Raw genomic sequence first — 24,813 nt, 5'->3', positions numbered from 1 at the left:
CATTTCTCTTTGGTCCAAACAAGTAGAAACAAATGGCAGGGGGTGGGGGTGGAAAGGAGGCAATTTTATTAGGGAGCGGAGACCAGGTGAGCCGGTGTGGGGATGCAGGGGATGGGCTGACTGATCACAACCAACTCTGCACACCACCCCCCCCCTCACCCCATCCCTGCTGTCCCACACGCCCAATGTCACTAGTGAGTTGGCCGAGCCATGGTCAGCCCTTAAATGTATTTGATTGGCAAGCTTAATGAGTGTTGCAATACCGCTCCCGGTCCAGTGGGAGGAGGATCTTTTATATCTACCTGAGAGGTCAGAGCCTCAGTTTAACATCTCAGTGGAAAGATAGCTCTCTGACAGTGTGGCACTCCCTTAGTACTGCACTAGAAGTGTCAGCCTGGCTTTTGAGCTGAAATCAGAATGCTGTATGAACTACAATCTGCCTTTGCTTCCCTCAACCAACATAAAAAAGATTGTTTGGTCATTCACTTATTGCTGTTTGTGGGAGCTTGCTCTGTGCAAATTGGCTGCTTTGTTTCCAATATTACAACAGTGACTACACTTCAAAAGTACTTCATTGGCTGTAAAGTACTTTGGGACATCCTGTGGTCATGAAAGACGCTAGAGAAATCCTTTCATTCCTGACTGTCTGGAAGAACTGGCAATCAGTCCACAACAGGCTAATCTTACCATTTTTCAAGCACGCAACTTGCTCTGCGAAGGACATAGAGTCCAAAGCAGCAGCACAACCATGTCGTTCCCTGTGTCTCCCTTTGTGAGAATGTTCATTGTGTTCGTTCCATTGCAGAATGCTTGTACCTGACAGTCTTAGACTGACAATATCACTGATCAGGTGGTCAGGTAGCTCAACTGTTAATGATACATTTCCCTGTGAAGATAGCATCACCTGGCCAACATTATTGAACTGAACATCAAAGTAACAATGGCGTCCTTCCAGTTGACAACAGCCCCAATCCCAAAATGTTATCTACAACCCAGGTTTTTTTGTTTCACTAGTTTGAGAACAAATGGCAGAAGACTTCAAGCAGTTCATTCAGGTACCTCACCAGATTGTTTTAATCACTGGCGGTCAGGGAGAGTCTCATAAAACATTGTTGACATTAAAATGCAATCTTATAGAGGTTAAGATGCAGCTGTTGAAAGATTGCTTTACAGCAAAGCAACATGACTTAAACTCAAGTGGACAAAATGTTGATGGGTTGTTGATTCCTCACAGATTTTCACTGGCATTTTAAACACACCGCTCCCAACAAATCGTCCTTAACTCAACTAATTCTTCAGCAAACATTTCTGTGCACGAAACAAATCCAAGCAGCTGTCTTAACTTTCAGTAAAGGGTTAGAGTCCACTTTAGAACTGGTTTGTTACAGCTTTTACTAATAAAAAGGATAAACCCTAAAAGTAGTTTTCCATGTCTTATGGTGATTTGCCATTCTTCTTTCATGGATTGGTTATCACTTTTAATTTGGAGCCTGAAAATTAGAAGGCTCACTTTAAAAAAAAATAAAAGTAGCACAGCAAGTTGCTTTTTTTACACAACGAGTGGTTAGAATCTGGAATGCACTGCCTGATAGGGTGGAAACAGATTCAATAGTAGTCTTCAAAAGAAAATTGGATAAATACTTTATTTTATATTTATTTATTTAGAGATACAGCACTGAAACAGGCCCTTCGGCCCACCAAGTCTGTGCTGACCAACAACCACCCATTTATACTAACCCTGCAGTAATTCCATATTCCCTACCACTTACCTACACTAGGGGCAATTTCTTTTACAATGGCCAATTTCCCTATCAACCTGCAAGTCTTTGGCTGTGGGAGGAAACCAGAGCACCCGGCGAAAACCCACGCGGTCACAGGGAGAACTTGCAAACTCCGCACAGGCAGTACCCAGAATCGAACCCGGGTCCCTGGAGCTGTGAGGCTGTAGTGCTAACCACTGCACCACTGTGCCGCCCTAAAGGAAGGAGAAACTTAAAGGAGAAAAATTTGCAGGGCCATGAGTGGTACTAACTAGATTACTTTTCGAAAGGGCTGGGGCAGGTTCAATAGGCTGAATGGCCTCTTTTTGTGCTGTACTATTCTATGATTCTACAAACATATATTAATTTGATAATGTGCTTTACTATTTAACAATCATTCCAAGCACAGAGCATGCAGAGTACATGGGCATATTCTTTTGTGCAGGTGTATTCAAAGCCACGATCCTGGGGAGGAGGGTCTGCTAAGACTGTTTCAGGTCAGATATGACGACATGTGCTGCATTACGCCCTGCTGAACCCATCACTCCACCACCTGATGAAAGAAGTAGAGGACAGTTATTAATCAGTTGTTAAACAGCTATTCAACCTGGCAGAGCATCACGCTGACCCTGATCCTGTTTTTACAGCAGCTTCCAAACCTGCAACATCAGCACCTAGAAGGACAATGGGCAGTAGGCACATGGGAGCACCACCATCTCAAAGATCCCCTCCAAACCACCTTCCAACCCAATCTGGAATATATCTCTGTTCCTTCATCGTCACTGGGTCAAAATCCTGGAACTCCCTCCCTAACAGCTCTGTGGGAGCATCTTCACACCATGCACAGGAGTGGTTCAAGAAGGCAGCTCACCACCACCTTCTCAAAGGCAATGAGGGATGGGCAATAACTGCTGGCTTTGCCAGCAACGCCCATATGCCAAGAATGAATAAATCAAACAAAAACCACTCACACACACTTTCCGACAGAGGGCAATGAATGGTGCTTGATAGAAGGCACCCTGGTTTCTGGTCATTTTCCATTCCAGTTAACTTTCCAGTTGTTTTTTCCAATTAGTGCCCAACTGCTCCTCAGTTTAATAAATTAAGGTTTTAGGTCCACATAATGTCCCAAAGTTTGCTTCAGAATACCATTAATGCATATTGAACCTGCAGGGTTTGCTGTGGATTGGAAGAGGCCTTACAGAAGCTTATTGCTGTATTGTGGGGCTGTTTTTCCAATAAAAAGGAAAAGACTTGCATTGATATAGCGCTTTTCACATCCACCAGACATCCCAAATCGCCTTACAGCCAATATAGTACTTTTTGAAATGTAGTCACTATAGTAAACACAGCAGCCAATTTGCACACAGCAAGCTCCCACAAACAGCAATGTGATAATGACCAGATCATCTGTTTTTGTGATATTGATTGAGGGGTAAATATTGACTTGGACACCAGGGAGAATACCTCTGCTCTTCTCCAAAATAGTTCCATGGGATCTTTCACATCTACCTGAGAGAACAGACAGGGTTCTTGACAGGGTAGATGCAGGAAGGATGCTCCTGATGGTGGGGGAGTCCAGAACCTGGGGTCATAGTCTAAGGATACGGGGTAAACCTTTCAGGACTGAGATGAGGAGAAATTTCTTCACCTCGAGAGTGGTGAGCCTGTGGAATTCGCTACCACAGAAAGCAGTTAGGGCCAAAACATTGTATGTTTTCAAGAAGGAGTTAGATATAGCTCTAGGGGTTAAAGGGATCAGAGGATATGGGCCGCAAGTGGGAACAGGTTACTGAGTTGGATGATCAGCCATGATCATAATGAATGGCGGAGCAGGCTCGAAGGGCCGAAAGGCCTACTCCTGCTCCTATTTTCTATGTTCTTGGTTTAATATCTCATCCGAAAGCCAGCACCTGACAGTGTAGCACTCCCTTAGACTACCAGCCTTGTGCTCAAGTCCTGCAGTGGGACTTAAACCCAAAACTTTCTGACTCAGAGGCAAGGGTGCTACCCACTGAACCCTTGATAAAAGCCAAAGCAAAATACTACAGATGCTGGAAACCTGACACAAAATGTCATATTAGCCCTTCCTGACCCTCTCTCACTCCTTCCCTCCCTCCCTCCACCACTGCCTAACCTCCTGGGCGTTTTCAGCATATTCAGCGACTCATGATGCAAACCCTTTGAGTCTGTGGGTTAACCGAGAGCTCAGTATTTTTAAACAGCCATTAAATTCGCAATATACCTGGGTGAGCTCCACTTCCACACAAGTACAGGCCTTTGACAGGTGATCTGTAATTCGAATATGAGGGCAAAGGTCGTGTCATGTACAGCTGATCAAGTGACATTGCTCCATGGAAAATATTCTGCAAGAAAATATCGCACTGTAAATAATTATTCAATTGGATACCAAATCATGCAGAAGAGCAGAGATTTACATGTAATCACTGTTTTTAGGAGCGATGCAGTGAGAGGCATGTTGCATGATGGGACATTGCTATATTTTTAGGGTTTTATGGATAAATCTCAACACCCTCTCCAAGGTCTTGAGATCCTTCCGAGAGTACAGTGTCCAAAATATGACAATACTCCAGCTAGGGCTTAACGACTGAAGCTAGAGCTTCATCAGTGAGGCTGGTTTGACCACGATGAACATACCTCTGTTTCTGCTTAAACTGTGAGTACTGAAGTCGGCAGCCGTTGAATCAGGTAAAGCATTATCGGACAAACATGGGCAGTTATAATAAACATAGTGGACATATGGCTTTTACTGGCATCAATTCCTTCAGCCAATTGTCCCAATTGGGGCACCAGCACTCACTCAGAAACTAAACAAAAAACAAGCCACAAAGATGTTTAAGAATTCTTTGCCTGTCGGAGGGCCAACCTCAGGCAAAAGCAGAGTAGGAGCTTCAGTTTCCTCTGGTGGTGCAGTGTTAATGAGCCAAGGACAAAGAAGAGATAAGAGATGGGATGGATGGATGGATGGATGTTTCCACTGTGGTGTTCATGTAAGATAATTTTAATGAACTTTATTTTAATGAAATCAGTAGAATGTTGAAATGCATAGCCAAAACACTGTACGCAAAACAACTGTACGGTTTGGTCAGAGCACATCTTGTCTACAGTGTCCAATCTAGGCAATGAGACACCAGGGAAACACTGAAGTCCTGGAGGTTGGTGTGCAGAAGAGCAACTGGATGATCCCCTATCTTAGAGGTTTGAATGATGAGGAAAGTCTGAACAGAATTTTACTCTTTCAAACTTCTTAACCAGCGCAATACTAAAGGAAATTAAAACTTCCAATGTCCATGAGCAACTCCATCATTTTCAATGTATGGGTTTATAATATTAATCAACCTTTGTTACAGTACTCATACTAACCCCTCCAGTTAAGCCAAACACTTTCTCCAGGTCTGGTGGTGTCAAGATATCACGTCCAACCACAGAGGCCTTGAAACCTGGAGCATACTGCTCAATACAGTCAAACACTGAGGAGAGCAAGAGAAGAGCAATTATCATTTACACATTAGAGGAAAGGGAATTAGACTTCTCACAATCTTCATTTATTCTTTTCTTCTCCCCTCCTCTACTGAAGGCATTCACTCTTGCTATTGCTCCTTAGTGATGTATTCAAGTATCTATTCCTGGTGTGATTGTTAGTGGGCAATTCGACTGTGGAGGGCATCGTGCTGAACCCAACCCTGCCCTCACTGATTGTCAAACTCATATGTTTTCCAGCAGGAATCACTTTCTAGAGAAAACCTGGCTAATTATTCCCAATCTATACCTCAAGGGCATCGTAGCCACTTGTCGTAGCTGAACTGCTCTCCTAGCCAAGGCTGTGTAACTCACTACAGGGGTTAAGTCCTTCTAGTGCATATGGCTTAGCATTATTGGACAGCCTTTTTAACTTGAAAAGGTTTCAACTGTCAACCTATAGCAAAAAATGCGAATATCATTGAACCAAACAATTCCCTTTAAAATATCATTAACTTTCCTGAGAAATAGCACGTTGAACAGATGCCCAGGACTTTACAAATAACACTGGATCAAAACAAAGGTCATCACTAATCACAATGTACACACTTTCTCCTGAAGAATTGAGCCATATCTACCATTTCATTAACCAACTGAATATTGAACATTCGAGTCAGAGTCCCCCACTCCCTGGCTCTGCGCTCATGAAAATTTGGTTGGAAATTAGATGCAGACTTCAGTGGGGGTGAAAAAACACACACACTTAGAACGAGAGACAGAAGAGAATACGGGGCAGGTGAACACATACAGGGGAAGGTTGGCGTGTGGTGATGGAGGCATTTGTAGACAAGGATGAGAGTTGCCAATGGGCATTGGCAAGGGCAGGGCTGATAGGTTGGGGAGTCAGCAAAAGAGTCAGTAAGTTCCGAATGTGACTAAGAGAGTGAAGGGAGAGGTCAGGAGAAAGTTACACTGAGGGTCGTTGAAGCATAGAATGCTTTGCCACCGCGAACAGTTGGGGTAAAAGGTCATTGCATCTTTTAAGGGAGAAGCAGATAAACATCTGAAGTGCAATGAGAGCAGAGGATTAGTTTTGGATTTGCTATAGCAAACAGCCAGCACAGAAACAAAAGGCTGAATGGCCTCTTGTCCAGAGATGAACTACGGTTCTTTCTGATAGGCCAAATGCTGCTAAAGGTTCTTTAGATCCTAATTCAATATCCATATCCAAAAGGATCTTAACACAAGTGCAGAAATGTTACTGCCGTCTTCTGCACCTTACCTGGGAGCACCGTCACTGAATGACAAGTGGTTATGAAGCACAATGACCTGTTCAGCTCTCACCTTTATCAACTCCCTATTCAATGAGTTCAGATACATCACAGGCTGGGTGAGGGCCGGGGTAGTGGGGGGTTAAAATTAGGCCCCAGAATGACTGATAGATTCTTAGCAACCCTGACTTTCATCAACTGCCTGCTGCTGCTTGTTTGTGGACCAGCCAGTCCATTCGCCCCACCTATACTCTTCTAGGCATCCAGAATCCTGGGGTGAGCTGTTAATGCAAAAGCAAGTGGGAGCCCCCTGGAGTTGGGAGGTAAGGGACTTAAACTTCCTAATTTATGTGGTTCGGTGTCAATTTTTATCTGATTACACTCCAGTGAAGCACCTTAGGATGCCTTACTACATTAAAAGGTGCTATATAAAATGCAAGATGTTGTTACTGGTAGGGATAGGCCCAGAATAACTATCCTAATGAAGGAAGGGCCCCCCCGCCTCATTCTTCCTCTGTTCACATTCATTCAGTGTCGTGGTGGAGGGTCATGTGTGGAAAGGTGGCCGATGCACCTACCCCAGGACTACCAGCAGGTTCATAACCTTTTGTATTTTAGCCCCCATCCTTTTCCTGGGATGTTTTTCAGCATCTCAAGCCTGAAGCCTGTAGCAGTACTCACACTTCCTGCCTGCTGTACAGCCAGGCGTTGACATGCACCTTGTGGAAAAGATGGGCCTGCCAGGTGCCCAAGGGGGAATAGTCTCCCTGGCTGTCTTTTAGAAGCAAACACTCTGGGGAGCTTTTACAGATATGCAGTCCCAGCCCAGAGCCTCACCCATAGGGAGACAGTACTGGGTAATCATAGGGAGCAGGCCCACAATTTCCTGATGGGAATGGCTCTGCAAAACTTTCTAAGACTGACCTTATTGCATCAAAATAACCAAGCACTGGACAGGACAGGAGTAAGTGTAAACCAGGTAAAGCGCCCAGCCAAATCCCTCAGTTGTTTATTTTACTGTAATCAATAGCCACCCATTAATTAAACTCTTTATAGACCTCAGTAGATGTGATCCCCTGGCACACCCACTAATTCTAAGTAACCATCTGTGCACTTCATTTAATTGCATTGTCTACCTCGATCAGCATAGTGATTCCTCTCCAGCTCGTCCCATTCTCTTCCTCCGCGCAGATAGTACGGCGTGTACTGGGTAAAGATGGAGATGACGTGACAGGCTGGTGGAGCAATGGTAGGGTCCAGAATTGAGGGGATACATAACTCGATCAACGGTCTTTTTGGAAGAAGGCAATAAAGAATTAAATTCATGTTAATTATTAACTGCCTTGGAAGGGGTTTAATAAGTTGCAAATACATGCAATTTTTTGCTGCATACTGAATTCCAGAACTGAGGGCATAGATTCAAGATAAGGAAATCTAAAGAAAATAGGCAATTTAGACTGAATTTCTTTAGCAAAAATGGTGAATGCCGACTGATAGAAAGAAAAGAAAAATCAATAGAAAGAAAATAAGGTAACAAAAAGCAAGAGTGCGAGAAAGAGAGCACGAGAAAAAGAGAAAGAAAGAGAGAAAGAACGTTTTTGTCTTTAGGATGTCCCAAAGCATTTCACAGTTAATTAAGTACTTGAGATGAGCAGTCACTGTTGTTCTGTAGGGAAGCACTGCAGCCAATTTGCATACAGCAAGGCTCCACAAAAAGCATTAAGATAAACGAGTAGCTCATCTGTTTTTTGGTGGTGTTGGTTGAGGGATAAATGTCGGGCAGGACAATGGGAGAACTCCCCTGTTGTGTATATAATTATCACCTAACATTAGATCGTACCTTGTGGAAGGAACCCCTTGGCAGCCTTCCTCATAAGCCTCCTCTATATAGGCCATATCCTCACAGTTTAAATGAATGGTCCCAGATATACGCTGCGAAGGGGGTATTCCATCATCGTTGGGTACAGCCAGGAAGTTTGGTAAGCGATCCACGGCAACTGGCAGTATTAAAACAGAAACAATATTAATACTTTTCCTACAGGCCACTTTAGTATCAGATTTATCACACAGATGAAGTTATTCTGACCTACATTGGCTCCTGGTCCAAGAATGCCTCAGTTTTAAAATTTTCATCTTTGTTTTAAAATGCCTCCATTGCCTCTCCCCTTCCCTATTCCAGCCCCACAAGCCTCCAAGATCTCTGTGCTCCTCCAATTCTGGATCCCTCATTTTAATCGTTCCACCACTGGCAGCCTTGCCTTCAGCTGCCTGGGTCCTAAGCTCTGGAAATCCTTCTCCAAACCTCGCTGCCTCTCAACCTCTCTCTCCTCCTTTAAATCACGCCCTGAAACCTACCTCTCTAGTCAAGCTTTTGGTCATCTGCTCTAATATGTGGCTTGGTGTCAAATTCTGTTTGATAATACTCACGTGAAGTACCTTGGGACGTTTTATGATGTTAAAGGTGCTATATTAATGCATGTTGTCATTGTTGCTATTGTTCCAATGTAACTTTCCAGCCTTCATTACCAATTGAATTGGAATTGTTGGAAGCGACCGGGTGCTGGAGTTGGATTAGGATATTGCTCTTTTACTGCTGGGTCCAAGGTCCAAATCCAGGTCAGAGTAAAGGAGTGAAAAAATGATACAGCGACTTAAAGGGTTAAATTATGAGAGCCGGTTCTATAAACTGGCATGTAATCCCTTGAGTTTAGAGGGTTCAGGGGTCATCTAATTGAGGTGTTTAAAATGATTTAAAAAAAGATTCAATAAGAGTGAATACAAGAGGTATCTCCTCTGGTGGAGGAATCTGGTACAAACAGTCTCAGAGCTAGGTTGTACAGAAGTGAAATGAGGAAGCACTTATTCACACAAAGGATAGGGGAAATGGGGAATTCTCCCAGCCGAAAGGCTGTGGATGTTGAACCAAATGAAACTTTCAAGACTTGAGACTGATGGATTTTTGTTGGGTAAGGGTATCAAGGGATGGGAAGCAAAGGCGGGTCAATGCGATGCAGATCAGCCATGACCTAACTGAATGACGGAGCAGGCTCAAGGTGTCTCACCTTGTCCAGAACAGTACAAATAGAGGGCACGGCCTGCCCTTGAAGAGGGGGTGTATTCAAAACAAATCTGTGGAGACATTATTTCCGTAAGCGAGTGGTTAATCTATGGAACAGGCTCTATAGGGAGATGGTGAAAGCAGATAATATTGATTTATTCAAATGCACATTAGAGACATTTCTTTCGGAAAATAACATCTTAGGGACATAGTATCTGAATAATTTGAGACATGACCTGTGGTGAGTGCAGTGATGCTTGAGAGGAACTATGGTTCCCAAAGCTCTCCACCACTGGGGATTTTCCTCACCTCATGTTTGGGCCTGTTGTAGACTTATTGATTGAGATTGATCGCTGTGATTAGTCAATAACTCCATTATCATTGTATCATGTGACTGTCAGGATGGTAGAATTATTTAAATAATGACCTTCCTTTGAAAACTTTTTTTTCTCTGCACACTGGTGCAGTGGTTAGCACCGCAGCCTCACAGCTCCAGCGACCCGGGTTCAATTCTGGGTACTGCCTGTGTGGAGTTTGCAAGTTCTCCCTGTGTCTGTGTGGGTTTCCTCCGGGTGCTCCGGTTTCCTCCCACAGCCAAAAGACTTTCAGGTTGATAGGTAAATTGGCCATTATAAATTGCCCCTAGTATAGGTAGGTAGTAGGGGAATATAGGGACAGGTGAGGATGTGGTAGGAATATGGGATTAGTGTAGGATTAGTATAAATGGGTGGTTAATGGTCGGCACAGACTTGGTGGGCCGAAGGGCCTGTTTCAGTGCTGTATCTCTAAATCAAATCAAAATAAATCAAATCAAATCTCTCCTTCTCCTAATCCAATCTTTCTCTCTCTTTATTTCACTTTCTGTACTTGATTTGACATTGAATTCACTATTCTACTAGACACTTCCTGGTTCAGACTCTGCTCTGCTCATTGACAATTCTTCAATCTGATTGGTTAAGGAGATACACGGTTGCTTGTCCTATTTGCACAGGACCCAGGTGCCCTGTAGGGGCCACTGCACTGGGTGGGTAATTGACTGACGGGAACCTTCCGTGCAAAAGCCCATGAAAAGTCTATGGACCAATGCAAGTGTAACAACTGACTTGGCTGACCGCAAAATCTGGCCCATTATGTCCATGATGTATTTCAGCTTTCAGTGCCACCGAATGGCGAGATTTGTGATTACACCTGCCACCCACCGCAATCCTAAACTGAATCTCAGCCCGCAGTTGTGCAAGGCATCAATCAAAGGCCTTTGGGTTTGCCCCTAATTGGGGGGGGAGAAATTCCGTAAGGATGAAGGGCTTATTATTACTGGGCCACCATCGAACACCTTCCAACGACTGTGTCAAGGACAACAATGGTACCAGCCTGGGAACAAGTCACCCAGTCACCCATACTCACTTCATCCAAATCTATCTTGCCCTCTTACGAAGAGTCTGCCTACCATTGATTTTTGTGACAGGAGAAGTGTAGTCGATGGATGCAACTTCCTTAATAAAGTCGTTGGGCAGCGAATCCTGGAACAGACAGAAACCAATTTCAAAAAAAGAGATAAAGACCTTTCATGACCTTTTGAAATGTAGCCAGTGTTGTAATGTAGTGCCCCGCAAACAGCACTGTGATAATAGCCGGATAATCTGTTTCAGTGATATTGGTTGAGGTATAAATATTGGCCAGGACACTGGCGGGGGTGGGGGGGGGGGGGGGGGAGTTCTCCTGCTCTTCCTCAAAATGCTGTCATAGGATCTTATGTCCACCCGAGAGGGCAGATGGAGGTCCGACAGTACTGCACCTGGGAGTGTCAGCCTAGAGTCTACGCTGAAGCATCTGGAGTGCAGCTTTAACACTCAACCTTGTGACTGAGAGGCGAGAGCGCTACCCATTGAGCCACAGCTGACACGTAAAACAAGAAAAGAAAGGCACCTGGGTAGATTTTCAACTTGCTGCCTAGGCATATAGCTGACCCTGCAGATTGTCCGTTATACAAACTGCCACATATTCACTAACATTTCCTCACTGCACCTGCCATTCAGCCTTAGTGTCAATCTTGGCTTGGCGGTACCATTTCTGCCTCTGAGACAGAGGCCTCAACTTGAAGCTTGGGAACCAGGAAGGTGTGGTGGGGGGACGGGGGTGAGGGAGGTGTTTAAAACGAAATGGTTTTACCCACTCTATACCCATCCTGATCTGGCCGCCCGTGGTTTTAAATCACAGGCAGTAATGACACTCGCGTAAACCAACAGGACCCCCCCCTTGGGACCCTTCTTTAAGTATGGCCTGACTGCAATATTAACTTGAGCCCTGCGCAGTGCAGTACTGGTGGCTTCTCCACCAGGGCGTATGTCTGGGGATCTAAGCCCAGAAAGGGCCCCAAGTTTAAATTTATTAATGTTTCCCTGTGGATCAGGTGGAGTAGGGATGTTTGCTCTGTGCTTCCCCTGCCCGGATTGCAATCACGCTGAACACCCCTCCCCTTACAACCTACCTCATTTCCAGGGACCATTCCTGGGGGGCCCTAGGTGTGACCTCCTGCCGCCAGAAACCCTGCTCCTGCCTCTCCGCCAGGTACTTATTGCTGCAGGGTTTGGGCTGGAGTCCAAGCTCTACATTAAAGTGAGAGCCAGGAGCTGGAATCTCTCTGGGTCTCTCGTGTCGCCAGCACGCGAGCTTAATGCTCATCTTGGGCCGACCCCTCCCCATCACAACGATCCCACCTCCCCTTCAAATCAACCCCATAATTCATCCATGTTTAGAAGACTGGAAGATTCTCTACATGGATACTCAGTGTGGAACTGAGCCCTAAAGATCAGAAAGGTCCCGAGTTTGACCCTGCATCACTGCTGAGGTAATCTCAGTCAACTGGGTGGTAGAAGTGACATGTGACAATTAGCTTTAATGCCCTTGGGTTCAGAAGAGGAAGATCAGCCAGGGTTAATCGCTCCTGATTGTCTTTTATTATTCATTCTTCGGATGTGGGCATTGCTGGCAAGGCCAGCATTTGTTGCCCATCTCTGGTTGCCCTTGAGAAGTTGGAGGTGAGCCTTCTGCTGGAATCGCTGCAGTCCATGTGGTGAATCTACTCCCACAGTGTTCCAGGATTTTGACCCAACAATGATGAAGGAATGACAATACATGTCCAAGTCGGGATGGTGTGTGACCTAGAGGGGATCTCCGGAGCTGACTGCAATCCAGTAATTGCTATGGGAAAGCAGGAGAGAATGGAGACCGGATTAGGCTGAGCTGTTGGGTTGCCCACCATTGAACAGCCTGCCGACATTCATTGTCTAAAGAATGGCCAGTTGAGTGAGGTTGTCTGCGGATGGACAGCATCCCTGGAAGTGAATGAGTCGCCACCTTACGAGGGCAGTTCAAAGAGTAGGGAGAAAGAGACATTCTCACCTTTGGAGTCAGCTCGAGGAAGGTCACATGAGGAGTGGCATTGGATAAAACTACTTTGCTCCTTATCTCAGTTCCATCTTGCAACACCACTCCCTGTGCTGTCCCGTTACTGTCCACTAGAATTGAGTTTACTGGCTGTTTGACAGAGAAACCGAGGGAGAGAAATGTATTAACTTACATTTAGGATGTTACAAGTGTGAATATTATTACATTTCTTATTTATCAAAGTATCAAAAACTTGGCAGTAAATTGCTCTACGATGCCACAAGAATGGATGTGGCAACTGCAGATGTGACATTGATGCAGTAGAGTTGTAACCCTAAGCTGAGAGGTTACAGCACATTATTGAAACACACTGGAGAAAGCTTTACCCTGCATCTATCTACACTATAATACTTGAACAGGGTATCAGCACTGGGTGAAAAAGCAAAAGGGCTTTCATTCTCCACATTTTTGCTCCACACATGGAGCACAGGAGGAGGCCATTCAGCCCATTGTGCCTGTGCCGGCTCTTTGAAAGAGCTATCCAATTAGTCCCACTCCCCCTGCTCTTTCCCCATAACTGACCTTTACTATAGTCATGGAGAGGGACAGGAGCAGACGGATGGGAAAATACTTAATTGGGGGAGGGGGAATTACAATGCGATTAGGCAGGAACTGGGGAGCATAAATTGGGAACAGACGTTCTCAGGGAAATGCACGACAGAAATGTGGAGGTTGTTTAGGGAGCACTTGCTGAGACTGCTGGATAGGTTTGTCCCGATGAGGCAAGGAAGGGATGGTAGGGGGAAGGAACCTTGGATGACAAGAGATGTGGAACAGCTAGTCAAGAGGAAGAAGGAAGCTTACTTAAGGTTGAGGAAGCAAGGATCAGACAGGGCTCTAGAGGGTTACAACGTAGCCAGGAAGGAACTGAAGAATGGACTTAGGAGAGCTAGAAGGGGACGTGAAAAAGTCTTGGCAGGTAGGATTAAGGAAAATCCCAAGGCATTCTACACTTACGTGAGGAACAAGAGGATGGCCAGAGTGAGGGTAGGGCCGATCAGGGATAGTGGAGGGAACTTGTGCCTGGAGGCGCAGGAGGTAGGGGAGGTCCTAAATGAATACTTTGCTTCAGTATTCACTAGCAAAAGGGACCTGGTCGTTTGTGAGGACAGCGTGGAACAGGCTGATATGCTCGAACAGGTTGAGGTTAAGAGGGAGGATGTGCTGGAAATTTTGAAAGACATGAGAACAGATAAGTCCCCGGGGCCAGACAGGATATACCCAAGGATATTACGGGAAGCGAGGGAAGAGATTGCCGCGCCTTTGGCGATGATCTTTGCGTCCTCACCGTCCACTGGAGTAGTACCGGATGATTAGAGGGTGGCAAATGTTATTCCCTTGTTCAAGAAAGGGAATAGGGATAACCCTGGGAATTATAGACCAGTCAGTCTTACGTCAGTAGTGAGAAAATTATTGGAGAAGATTCTGAGAGACAGGATTTATGATTATTTGGAAAGGCATGGTTTGATTAGAGACAGTCAGCATGGCTTTGTGAGGGGCAGGTCATGCCTCACAAGCTTTATTGAATTCTTTGAAGATGTGACAAAACACATTGATGAAGGAAGAGCAGTGGATGTGGTGTATATGGATTTTAGCAAGGCGTTTGATAAGGTTCCCCATGGTAGGCTCGTTCAGAAATTAAGGAGGCATGGGATACAGGGAAAGTTGGCTGTCTGGATAAAAAATTGGCTGGCCCATAGAAGACAGAGGGTGGTAGTAGATGGAAAGTATTCAGCATGGAGCTCAGTGACCGGTGGTGTTCCACAGGGATCTGTTCTGGGACCTCTGCTCTTTGTGATTTTTATAAATGACTTGGATGAGGAAGTGGAAGGCTGGGTTAGCAAGTTTGCCGATGACACGAAGATTGCTGGAGTTGTGGATAGTGTGGAAGGCTGTTGTAGGTTGCAACGGGACATTGACAGCATGCAGAGCTGGGCTGAGAAGTGGCAGATGGAGTTCAACCTGGAAAAGTGTGAAGTGATTCATTTTGGAAGGTCGAATTTGAATGCAGAATACAGGCTTAAAGACAGGATTCTTGGTCATGTGGAGGAACAGAGAGATCTTGGGGTCCATGTCGATAGATCGCTCAAAGTTGCCACCCAAGTTGATAGGGTTGTTAAGAAGGCGTATGGTGTGTTGGCTTTCATTAACAGGGGGATTGAGTTTAAGAGCCGCGAGGTTATGCTGCAGCTCTATAAGACCCTGGTTAGACCACACTTGGAATATTGTGTTCAGTTCTGGTCGCCTCATTATAGGAAGGATGTGGAAGCTTTAGAGAGGGTGCAGAGGAGATTTACCAGGATGCTGCCTGGACTGGAGGGCATGTCTTACGAAGAAAGATTGAGGGAGCTAGGGCTTTTCTCATTGGAGCGAAGAAGGATGAGAGGTGACTTGATAGAGGGGTACAAGATGATGAGAGGCATAGATAGAGTGGATAGCCAGAGACCTTTTCCCAGGGCGGAAAAGGCTATCACCAGGGGGCATAATTTTAAGGTGATTGGAGGAAGGTTTCAGGGAGATGTCAGAGGTAGGTTCTTTACACAGAGAGTGGTGGGTGCGTGGAATGCGCTGCCAGCGGTGGTAGTAGAAGCAGATACATTAGGGACATTTAAACGACTCTTGGATAGGTACATGGATGATAGTAGAATGAAGGGTAGGTAGTTAGTTTGATCTTAGAGTAGGTTAAAGGTTCGGCACAACATCGTGGGTGGTAGGGCCTGTACTGTGCTGTAATGTTCTATGTTCTATGTTATAACTCTGCAAATGTTTCCTTTTCAAGTATTTATCCAATTCCTTTTGAAAGTTACTATTGACTCTGCTTCCACTGCTCTTTCACGCAGTGCATTCCAGATCACAACAACTCACTGCTTAAAAAAATTCTCATCTCCGCCCTTTTCTTTTGCCAATTGTCTTAAATCTGTGTCCTCTGGTTACCAACCTCATGCCAGTGGAAACTATTTCTCTTATTTACTCTATCAAAACCCCTCTCTTTGACATAAAGGAAGTTGAAATGAAACAGTCAAGACCAGTAGTTGGGACACCTACCTTTTCTGTAAATATCGAAGCTCCGTGACCTGCGGCCGCATTGGCGATAGATTTGCTCAGTGTGCCCATCCCACCTTCCACAAAACCCCAAGCCCCCTTAATCCCCTCCAGCTCCCCCATCACATGATGAAGCAGCACATACCTATGATGAACAAGAGACAAGAGAACAGTTCATGGACTTCTTAAAATATTACTAGTAAATTGCCCATGGAGTTGCTCACGGGTCATTTGATGATGATCATTTTTTTCTATATATACAATGATGAATGGAGTTGAGAGAACCTCAGAATCCTGATACACTCTGCCACCTAGTGGCCAATATCAGCAACTACATCATGACAGTTGACGTCAAACACTGAATGGGAACTGTTGACATAGCAATTTGCAATGATAAATGTTGTCACAAAAGTGTGACCAAAAATTATGGAAACAGGTAGCAAGGTTTGTGGACATGATATGACATCTGTGCAAGATTTTGAATAACTCCAAAAGATTGTGGTAGGGGGGGTGGCGGGGGGGGGGGGTTGGTGGTGGAAGTTAGTTGAAATTTAAAAACTGAGATAGATTTTTTATTAGGTAAGGATATCAAGGGAAATGGAGCAAAGTTGAATAACTGAAGTTGAGATACAGATCAATAAGTGTCCTGAATAATTTCAAGCCAAACTCATTCGCAACAAGTAAGCAAAACAGCCGGTGAGTCTCCTACCCGCTCCCTGTGGCCTGTGGGCTTATCATTGCGCCAATAACTCCATCAGTAGCAAGTGTTGCCTTCAGTGGTTCAGATTCAAACCAGTGATTTAGAATCTGCCAAAAAATAAAGAACGGACAGCAAGTTGGCAAAGCACAAATATCAAACACTGAGCATGAAATTGATTCTGCTGACTTTCATTTCATGAGGGATCTTTACAGCTGACATACTTTGTTATTTTCCTCAATCCTGCTTCCCAAAGGTGCTGATTCACATGGAGACACGGGTGGGATTTTATATTGGAGCGGACGTCAGGTGGGAAATGGCTCCAGTGCGTAACCTCCACACTCCACCTTGCCAGTGGAAGCGCAGGACTACAGCAATTTCAATCACCGGGCTTCATTATTGCCCGTCCACTTCTCACCCAGTACCGGGCACAAAATGCTTGCCAGGTTCCAGTGGCGGGCACGGAGTTTGGCACGGTCTGGCAGGATGGGGAGAGTCTGGGGTTAGCCAAGGCCAGAAATTTCCTTGTGGGCCTCGAAGGAGCAACTCCCGTTCTTCCTGGGCCTGCAAAATAACAACCTTTTTCAAGTCTCTTTTTTCCCCACAAGTTGTGATCGCAGACAAAAGGAGCAGGTTCCGAGTGGGTAGCTCAGCTTTAAGTACCCTCCTGCCCAGTTTCTACCGTAGGGTTGTGAGAGAAACAGCCCAAAGGCCCTGTTCCTGATTGTCCACCATTTGGGGGAGGCTGGGGTTAATGTTAAAATTGGCCCCCCACAGTCTCTCTTGTGCCTTGTCCAAACGGCCATGATATATGTGGGAGTCCTTCTCCCCAAGTCCTTCCGCCCAGCATGGAACAGGGTTTCCTCAGAAGTTATGGGTGGTAGCAGCAGGAGAAATGCCAAGAAAATTCCCAGTGTCAGACTTTGAGAGGCAGTGGGGGAATAGGTGGCAGCAATGAGGAAAGAGAAACCCAGGGTCAGTAAGTAGTGTAACCATGAGTTTTAAATAAGCAGCAATTTCAAGAGAGGAAGATAACTTGTGTGCTTACTTTAGATATTGGAGCAGTCAGTAGTTGGTAGAACTGTGGAATGTGTTTCCCCAGCTTAAAACCTGCAGGGATAAGAAAGGAAATCAGGAACAAGAGAAATAGGAGCAGGAGTAGTTTTATGGCCCCTCAAGTCTGCTCTGCCATTCAATAAGATCATGACTGATCCTTTACCTCAACTCCACTGTCCCACCCACTCCTCATATCACTAGATGCCATTAGTGTCCAAAAATCTATCGATCTCTATCTTGAATATACTCAATGACTGAGCATCCACAACTCTCTGGGGTGGAGAATTTCAAAGATTCACAACCCTCTGAGTGATGAAGTTTCTCCTCATCTCAGTCCTAAATGACAAACTCCTTATCCTGAGACTATGATCCCTATTTCTAGATTCTCCAGCGATGGGAAACAACCTCTCAGCATCTACATGCCAAGGCCTCTCAGAACTTTTGATGTTTCAATGAGATCACCTTCTAAACTCCACAGAGCATAGGTCCATTCTACTCAATTGCTCCTCATAGGGAAGCCCGCCGAACCATGGAACCAATTTGGTAAACCTTGGTTACACAATTAACTCAAGTCCTGATATATTAAACATGCTAGAAGGATTTCCTAATGGGGAAAACGAGCTCTTGGAGTTCCACTCCTCTGCTGGGTCCTATTTGGGTGTGTAATGAAATGAAGGAGGGGTCATCTTTAAAGCTGGGTTTCCTCTGTGGTCAAAATGACAAAAATTAGTATTCATAATTGAGGTTTGTTCTGCTTTCATGCTCAAACCAAGACCATTGGTGTCTGCCTGGACCTTGCTGTGGGCAAATTGCCTGCTACGTTTGTCTAAAAAAATTCCACTATAGCAAGTATTTCATCAGCCGCAAAGCATCTCGGGGTGACTTACGGCCATAAAAGGTGCTATGTAAATGCAGCTTCTTTCGTTTACCTGTCTGCACGAGGGTTTTCACAGTACGTAGCGATCGTATCCTCTGCCTCAGTGAGCTACTGGTTAGTGACGGGATATCCACAGGTACTGCATCCAGTAGAGGCTCAACAGCTGTGGCCATACGATTGATGACAGCATCATACTCAGCGTATGCCTAGCAGGTAAAGTACAACTCACACTCAGATTACAGAAAACACAGAAAAAGGCCATTCAGACCACTACGACAGATCCTTCTGTAACCCATGTATAACAGAGACTGAATCACACCTTTGGGGAAATTGCAAACAAACACTTCTTGCTCCCTGAGGATTATCAAACAGAATCCATGGTATCTGCCCATCTGCACATGTCCACTTCTCAATCCAGGTCTGCTGTCCTCTACAAGGCATCCTCCAACCCCCTTCTTCATTATCCAACTCTACAGGAACCATTGTGTCCCAAGAAATATTCAGTCATCTCCATTTCAACTGTCCATATAGCTATTGGCTGTATGAAGAGGTTGAGGAAATGAAAGACATGAATGTGATGGGACTTGATGGTTCAAAAGAAAGAACAAACTTGCATTTCTGTAGCACCTTTCATGACCTCAGGATGTCCCAAAGCGCTTTACAGCCAATGAAGTACTTTTGAAGTGTGGTCACTGTTTTAATGTAGGAAATGTGGTAGCCATTTTGAGCACAGCAAGCTCCCACAAGCAACAATATGATAATTACCAGCTCATCTGGTGCTGGTTGGGGGATAATGCTGACAAGGACACCAGGGAGAACTGCTCCGCTCGTCTTCAAAATAGTGTGATGGGATCGTAATACAGATGTAAAGAAGCCACTGTGAGCTCTGGTCTAATCAAGCCCTGCTCGCTAACCACTCCTTCACCAGAAGACTGCTCTTGGTCTTGAGTTAGGTAGCCAGCACTGGTTGGGCACATTCCTAGAGGTTTCATCCCATGACTTCACACCTCCAACCTCCCCGCCCATTCAACCAGCCTCCTCTCTCCCATCTCCAATATTCTTACAGCAAATAAACAAAGAGCATTTGAAGAAAATGAAACAAAAAACACTTTCTTTTTCTAAATTCTTCTATGATTCTTCTCTGGGATTGCTCAGGGCAATGTCCAGGAGATTATACTTCAGTTCCTGGAGACTCCGGGACCATCTCAGAGGGTTGGTAATCCTTTCAAGTCCCTGTGTGCAATACCTTGGGCGATTGACTTGTAAAAGTAAAAATCTCCCGTCACTTTCAGTTACCTGTGCATCTTTCACTGAGAACTGCGCAATTTGTTTTTGGGTTTCTTCCATGTTATTGCCCAGTAGGAGTGACCGTGGCGGTTTCCCTCCAACTCCGTCTTCCAACATTGGTGTGAAAGACGATAGATTCCGGATGTATATCTTTAGTCCATGTTTCTGTCACAGGAAAATAATATAAAGCCATACTTGAAAGATAATTCTTCCATTTTAACTCAACCGAGCTGGAACCAACAGGTATAATGAGGAATAAAAACAGAAATACTCAGCAGGTCAGGCAGCATCTGTGGAGAGAGAAACAGAGTTAACGTTTCAGGTCTGTGACCTTTCATCAGAACTGGCAAAGGTTCGAAATGTAATAGGCTTTGAGCAAGTGAAAGCGGGGAGGGGGAAGAACAAAATGGTAGGTCTGTAAAAGGGTAGAGGGCAAGAGAGATTAAATGACAGAGATGTCAAACACCAGGAGGGAATTGAAATCAATGAAGATGAACAAGGTAAAAGAGACACACGGAAATCCCGTCAGACAGAGGAGCAGAACTTTCTCAAGGTAGGCATTCCTGGAAGAGAAGTGGCAGTGAATTAAAACACTAAAATAAAAAGCAAAACACTGCAGATGCTGAAAATCTGAGATAAAAAAGTGCTGGAAATACTCAGCAGGTCGGGCAGCATCTGGTATAATAAGGACATGATAGTGGGAAATTGAAGTGGGAAATAAGTGAGGAATAGTGATAAGGTCAGGATATTAAAAGAAGAGGAAAGAGTAATGGTGCTATTGACCCATTGAGTGTCAGCTTGGCTCAGTGGTAGTTCTCTCACCTCTACGCAGCGAGATATTAAGACCAGGAACGCACTGCCTGAAGCAGAGTTTATAATAACTTTCAAAAGAGAACTGGATAAATACTTGAAAAGTAAAAATTTGCAGGGCTAAGGTGGAAAGACAGATGGGTGGGACTAATAAAAGAGCTGGCACAGGCATGATGGGCCGAAAAGCCTCCTTCTGTGCTATACCATTCTATGAAATCAATATAAAGGGAAAAACGAGAGAGTTTAGGGCCTGTTTATGGAAACAGGAGCCAAAAGTAGTGAGGATGTAGAAACAGCCAACATATTGAATGAGTTTGTCAGTTTAATATTTACAACAACAACAACTTGCATTTACATAGCACCTTTAATGCAGCAAAAACTGCTTCACAGGAGCGTTATCAGACAAAATTTGACACCGAGCCACGTAAGGAGACATTAGGAAAGGCTATCAAAAGCTCGACGAATGAGGTAGGATTTAAGCAGCGTCATAAAGGAGGAGAGAGAGAGGACAGCAACGGGGCAGAGCACGATTGAGAAATCTAATAGAATTAATATTACTACTGAGCTGGCAGCCAGTGATGGCTGTTTAAGATTCAGGTGGCTTGTAAGTGAACAATACTGGGAGATTATTGGAACAGCTTAGATTGTAGAGGCCATTTTAAATTTCCTCAAGGCCAAATTGTACAAGAACTTGAAGAAACAACACACTATTAGACACTCCTGCTGGGATGGCAAGGAAGCAGATTAGACGGGCCTAGACTCTCTCCTAGCTTTGAACTTACTGTTTCTACATCCCTAAAATGACAGATAATACGAGGATCATGGTTTCTGCACAGTGCATTAGAAAACAGTGTTGAGTTCCCTGGGCTACACCCAGGATTTAGGCGCTATTAGGATGCGGTAAAATTACCATCAGTAAAAATATGAGCGGGAGTCCAGAGTATAGCAGGTTGAGTAGATTAAGCAAAGAATTCAATTGTTAGGACATTGTGGGAAACCAGTAATCGGAAGAAAATATTAAAGGAATTCATTCACGTTTACTAAGTGTTATGTAAGTGGCATAAAGGAAAGGAAGGGCTACATTTCAACACTTTAAATAAAGTACTTTGTTGGCTGTGAAGTATATGTGAACATCCTGAGGTTGTAAACAGCGCTACAGAAATGCAATTACCTTTCATTTTCTTTTTATAATCAATTTATTCTAATTCAAAGTTGCTTACTTTGAATTCACTGTTAATTTGAATTGAAATTATGCCTTAAGTGTTGATCTGTTAAAAATATTCAATTCCATCTAATAAAAAATGTGATTTTTTTTTGGCAAGCTAAAATGACTTTGAGTTAACAGGAGTAGTTCGCAATTGGATGGCCTAATGGACCAATGGGATTCTGTCCAAATTCTGTTGCTATGTAAGTAGGTGCAGGACACTGGCCAATAGGGAATCAGGACGAAGGAACAAGGAAAGGAGTGTAATAAAAAACAAAGTGCTGGAAATACTCAACAGGTCTGGCAGCATCTGTGGAGAGAGAAACAGAGTTAACGTTTCAGGTCAGTGACCTTTCATCAGAAAGTACTGTGTTAAGTCAGCAAAGCTGCAGAGATTGAATCTGTGTGGATCAATGGGAGCTCCTCTCTCCATTACTGACTCCCTCTAGAGATCGGTTATGTAATTCCACCAAGGATCTAGCAACGTAGATCAGAACATATCATAGATGTAAATAAACAGAAAGAGTATAGTCACTACAAAGTTTACACAGAACTGATTGATGACCTCATTCTATACATTGGTTGCTTTCTGCAAGTAAAGATTCATAAGAACATGTGAAATAGTAGCAGGAGTAGACCATATTGCCCTTGAGACTACTCCGCCATTTAATAAGATCATGGCTGATGGTCTACCTCAACTCCACTTGCCCACCAGCTCCCCGTATCTCTTGATTCCCTTAGTGCATAAAAAGCTATCTTGAATGTACTCAGCAACTGGACATCCTCAACTCTCTGGGGTAGAGAATTCAAAGATTCACAACCCTCCAAGTGAAAAAAATTCCCCTCATCTCAGTGCTGAATGGCCATCGACCCCTCACCAGAAACCACACCCCCTAGTTCTAGATTCTCCAATCAGGGAAGTCAGCATCTCCGCATCTACCCTGTCAAGCCCTCTAAGAATTTTATACATTTCAATGAGATCACCCCTCATTCATACCCACAGACGATGTATCAGAGCCCCTCACATCCCAAACTATTAATTGCTGGATTACATCCTCTCTGTGTAGCCCATAGGGGAGATGGTGGCGTAGTGGTAATGTCAGTGGACTAGTACTCCTGCGTGCAGGCTAAAGCTCTGGGGACCTGGGTTCGAATCCCACCATGGCAGATGGTGAAATTTAAATTCAATTAATAAATCTGGAATTAGAAGATAATCTAATGGTGACCATGAAACTATTGTTGACTGTTATAAAAACCCATCTGGTTCACTAATTGCCCTTTAGGGAAGGAAATCTGCTATCCTTACCTGGTCTGGCCTACATGTGACTCCAGACGGCAATGTTCTTAAATGCCCTCTGAAATGGCCATTCAGTTCAAGGGCAATTAGGGCTGGGCAGTAAATGCTGGCCTGGCCAGCAATGCCCATATCCCACAAAAAAAATTAAATATGTCTAGAAATTTCCACTTCTCCATGGTAAGTATGCAAAATCCTCTTCAACTGGGTTGATTCCTAGAACATTTTGTTCCTTGTTCCCCATGGAGGTAACACTAACTGAACATTGCCATTTATTTTCTCCCTTAACCACACCACCACCCACCAACCCCTTCCCCTTCCCCCACCCCGGGTATGGACGCTGACATCACACAGACTGTTATTCTTTATGTGTGTCGTCAGCAGGTTATTTGACTGTGGGGAGGACACAGCACAACCCTATCTTGTCCTCACCCCAATATCCAAACCTTGTTCACTTTGAAGCGAGAGCTCACAGGTCAGCAATCAGGAGCAGGAGCCCGGCTAATTCCTTTATTAGCCATTATACTAATTACAATACCTCAACTACAGGCTTCGGCTGAGATCAGCTGACTCAGCACAAATCAGGAACCCAGCATTGCCTGTACGACTGTACCAGACAATGCCTTTTCCCATCGGGGAGCTTAGCCGAGTTTTATTTCAATTTATATAATTTTTTTTTAAAAAGGTGCCTCACCTTCAGCTCCAAGTCTTTGTAGATCTGAGGTCTCAGCAAACTGAGCACGTAAGACGCCCGTGAAAACTTAAAACCTGCAGCATTAAAAGCACGGCATCAGATTCAAAAGCAGCGTGTACATTTTAAAAAGGGCTGTTATTTGTTCATTATTATGTATTGTGTGTTATTATGTAAGTGCAGCATTATATTATGAACACGCTCCACTTAATCTTTACAAAAGGCTTTCTGTATTTAAATACCAGCAGATACAAAAACACTAAAAACGTCAACATAACAGACCCCAAATTCTAGACCCGAATTGCAGAAAACAAGCCCTCAAAGCCCAGATGACTTTTCGTGCTTACATTTAACACCAGTCAATTGTTAATTTTAAATTCAACATAGATAGATTTCTGTTAACCAAATGCATTAAGGGATATGGGGCAAAGTTGGCATATGGAGTTAAGAACATAAGAAATAGGAGTAGGAGTAGACCATTCGGCCCTTCGAGCCTGTTCCACCATTCAATAAGATCATGGTTGATCTTCTACCTCAACTCCACTTTCTTATCCGATACCCTTGATTCCTGAAATACCCAAAAATCTATCCATCTCTGTCTTGAATACACTCATTGACTGAGCATCCACAGCACGCTGGGGTAGAGAATTCCAAAGATTCATAACCCTCCGATGAAAGAATTTCTCCTCATCTCAGTCCTAAATGGCCGACCCCTTTTCCTGAGACTATGCTCTAGGTCTAGACTCCCCAGCCAGGGGAAAGGTAAGTATATCCTTCCTTAGGTAAGGAGACCAAAACTGTACACAGTACTCCAGGTGTGGTCACACCAAGGCCTGTAT

At 44.3% G+C, this 24,813-nt stretch overlaps 1 protein-coding gene across 1 annotated transcript in view; it reads right to left on the bottom strand.

Annotated features, from left to right (window-relative positions):
- Nucleotides 1–1,046: 1,046 nt before the first annotated feature.
- pyroxd2 (pyridine nucleotide-disulphide oxidoreductase domain 2) overlaps nt 1,047–24,813 on the bottom strand; it is a 45,511-nt gene continuing 21,744 nt past the window's right edge. The window contains exons 4-16 of the mRNA XM_068053103.1: nt 23,978–24,051; nt 19,985–20,140; nt 18,741–18,894; nt 17,804–17,865; nt 16,768–16,865; nt 16,062–16,203; nt 12,972–13,106; nt 11,017–11,089; nt 8,352–8,508; nt 7,648–7,802; nt 5,145–5,251; nt 4,006–4,126; nt 1,047–2,313 (exon numbers count right to left, since the gene is read on the bottom strand). Of these exons, the coding sequence (XP_067909204.1) occupies nt 2,243–2,313; nt 4,006–4,126; nt 5,145–5,251; nt 7,648–7,802; nt 8,352–8,508; nt 11,017–11,089; nt 12,972–13,106; nt 16,062–16,203; nt 16,768–16,865; nt 17,804–17,865; nt 18,741–18,894; nt 19,985–20,140; nt 23,978–24,051 (1,505 nt within the window). The 3' untranslated portion in view covers nt 1,047–2,242. The remainder of the gene's footprint in view (nt 2,314–4,005; nt 4,127–5,144; nt 5,252–7,647; nt 7,803–8,351; nt 8,509–11,016; nt 11,090–12,971; nt 13,107–16,061; nt 16,204–16,767; nt 16,866–17,803; nt 17,866–18,740; nt 18,895–19,984; nt 20,141–23,977; nt 24,052–24,813) is intronic.

Source organism: Heterodontus francisci, chromosome 20 (genome assembly GCF_036365525.1).
Source record: "Heterodontus francisci isolate sHetFra1 chromosome 20, sHetFra1.hap1, whole genome shotgun sequence".
Taxonomy (NCBI): Eukaryota; Metazoa; Chordata; class Chondrichthyes; order Heterodontiformes; family Heterodontidae; genus Heterodontus; species Heterodontus francisci.
The sequence above is the reverse complement of the archived record's forward strand: the minus strand, read 5'-3'. Positions and strand labels throughout refer to the sequence as shown.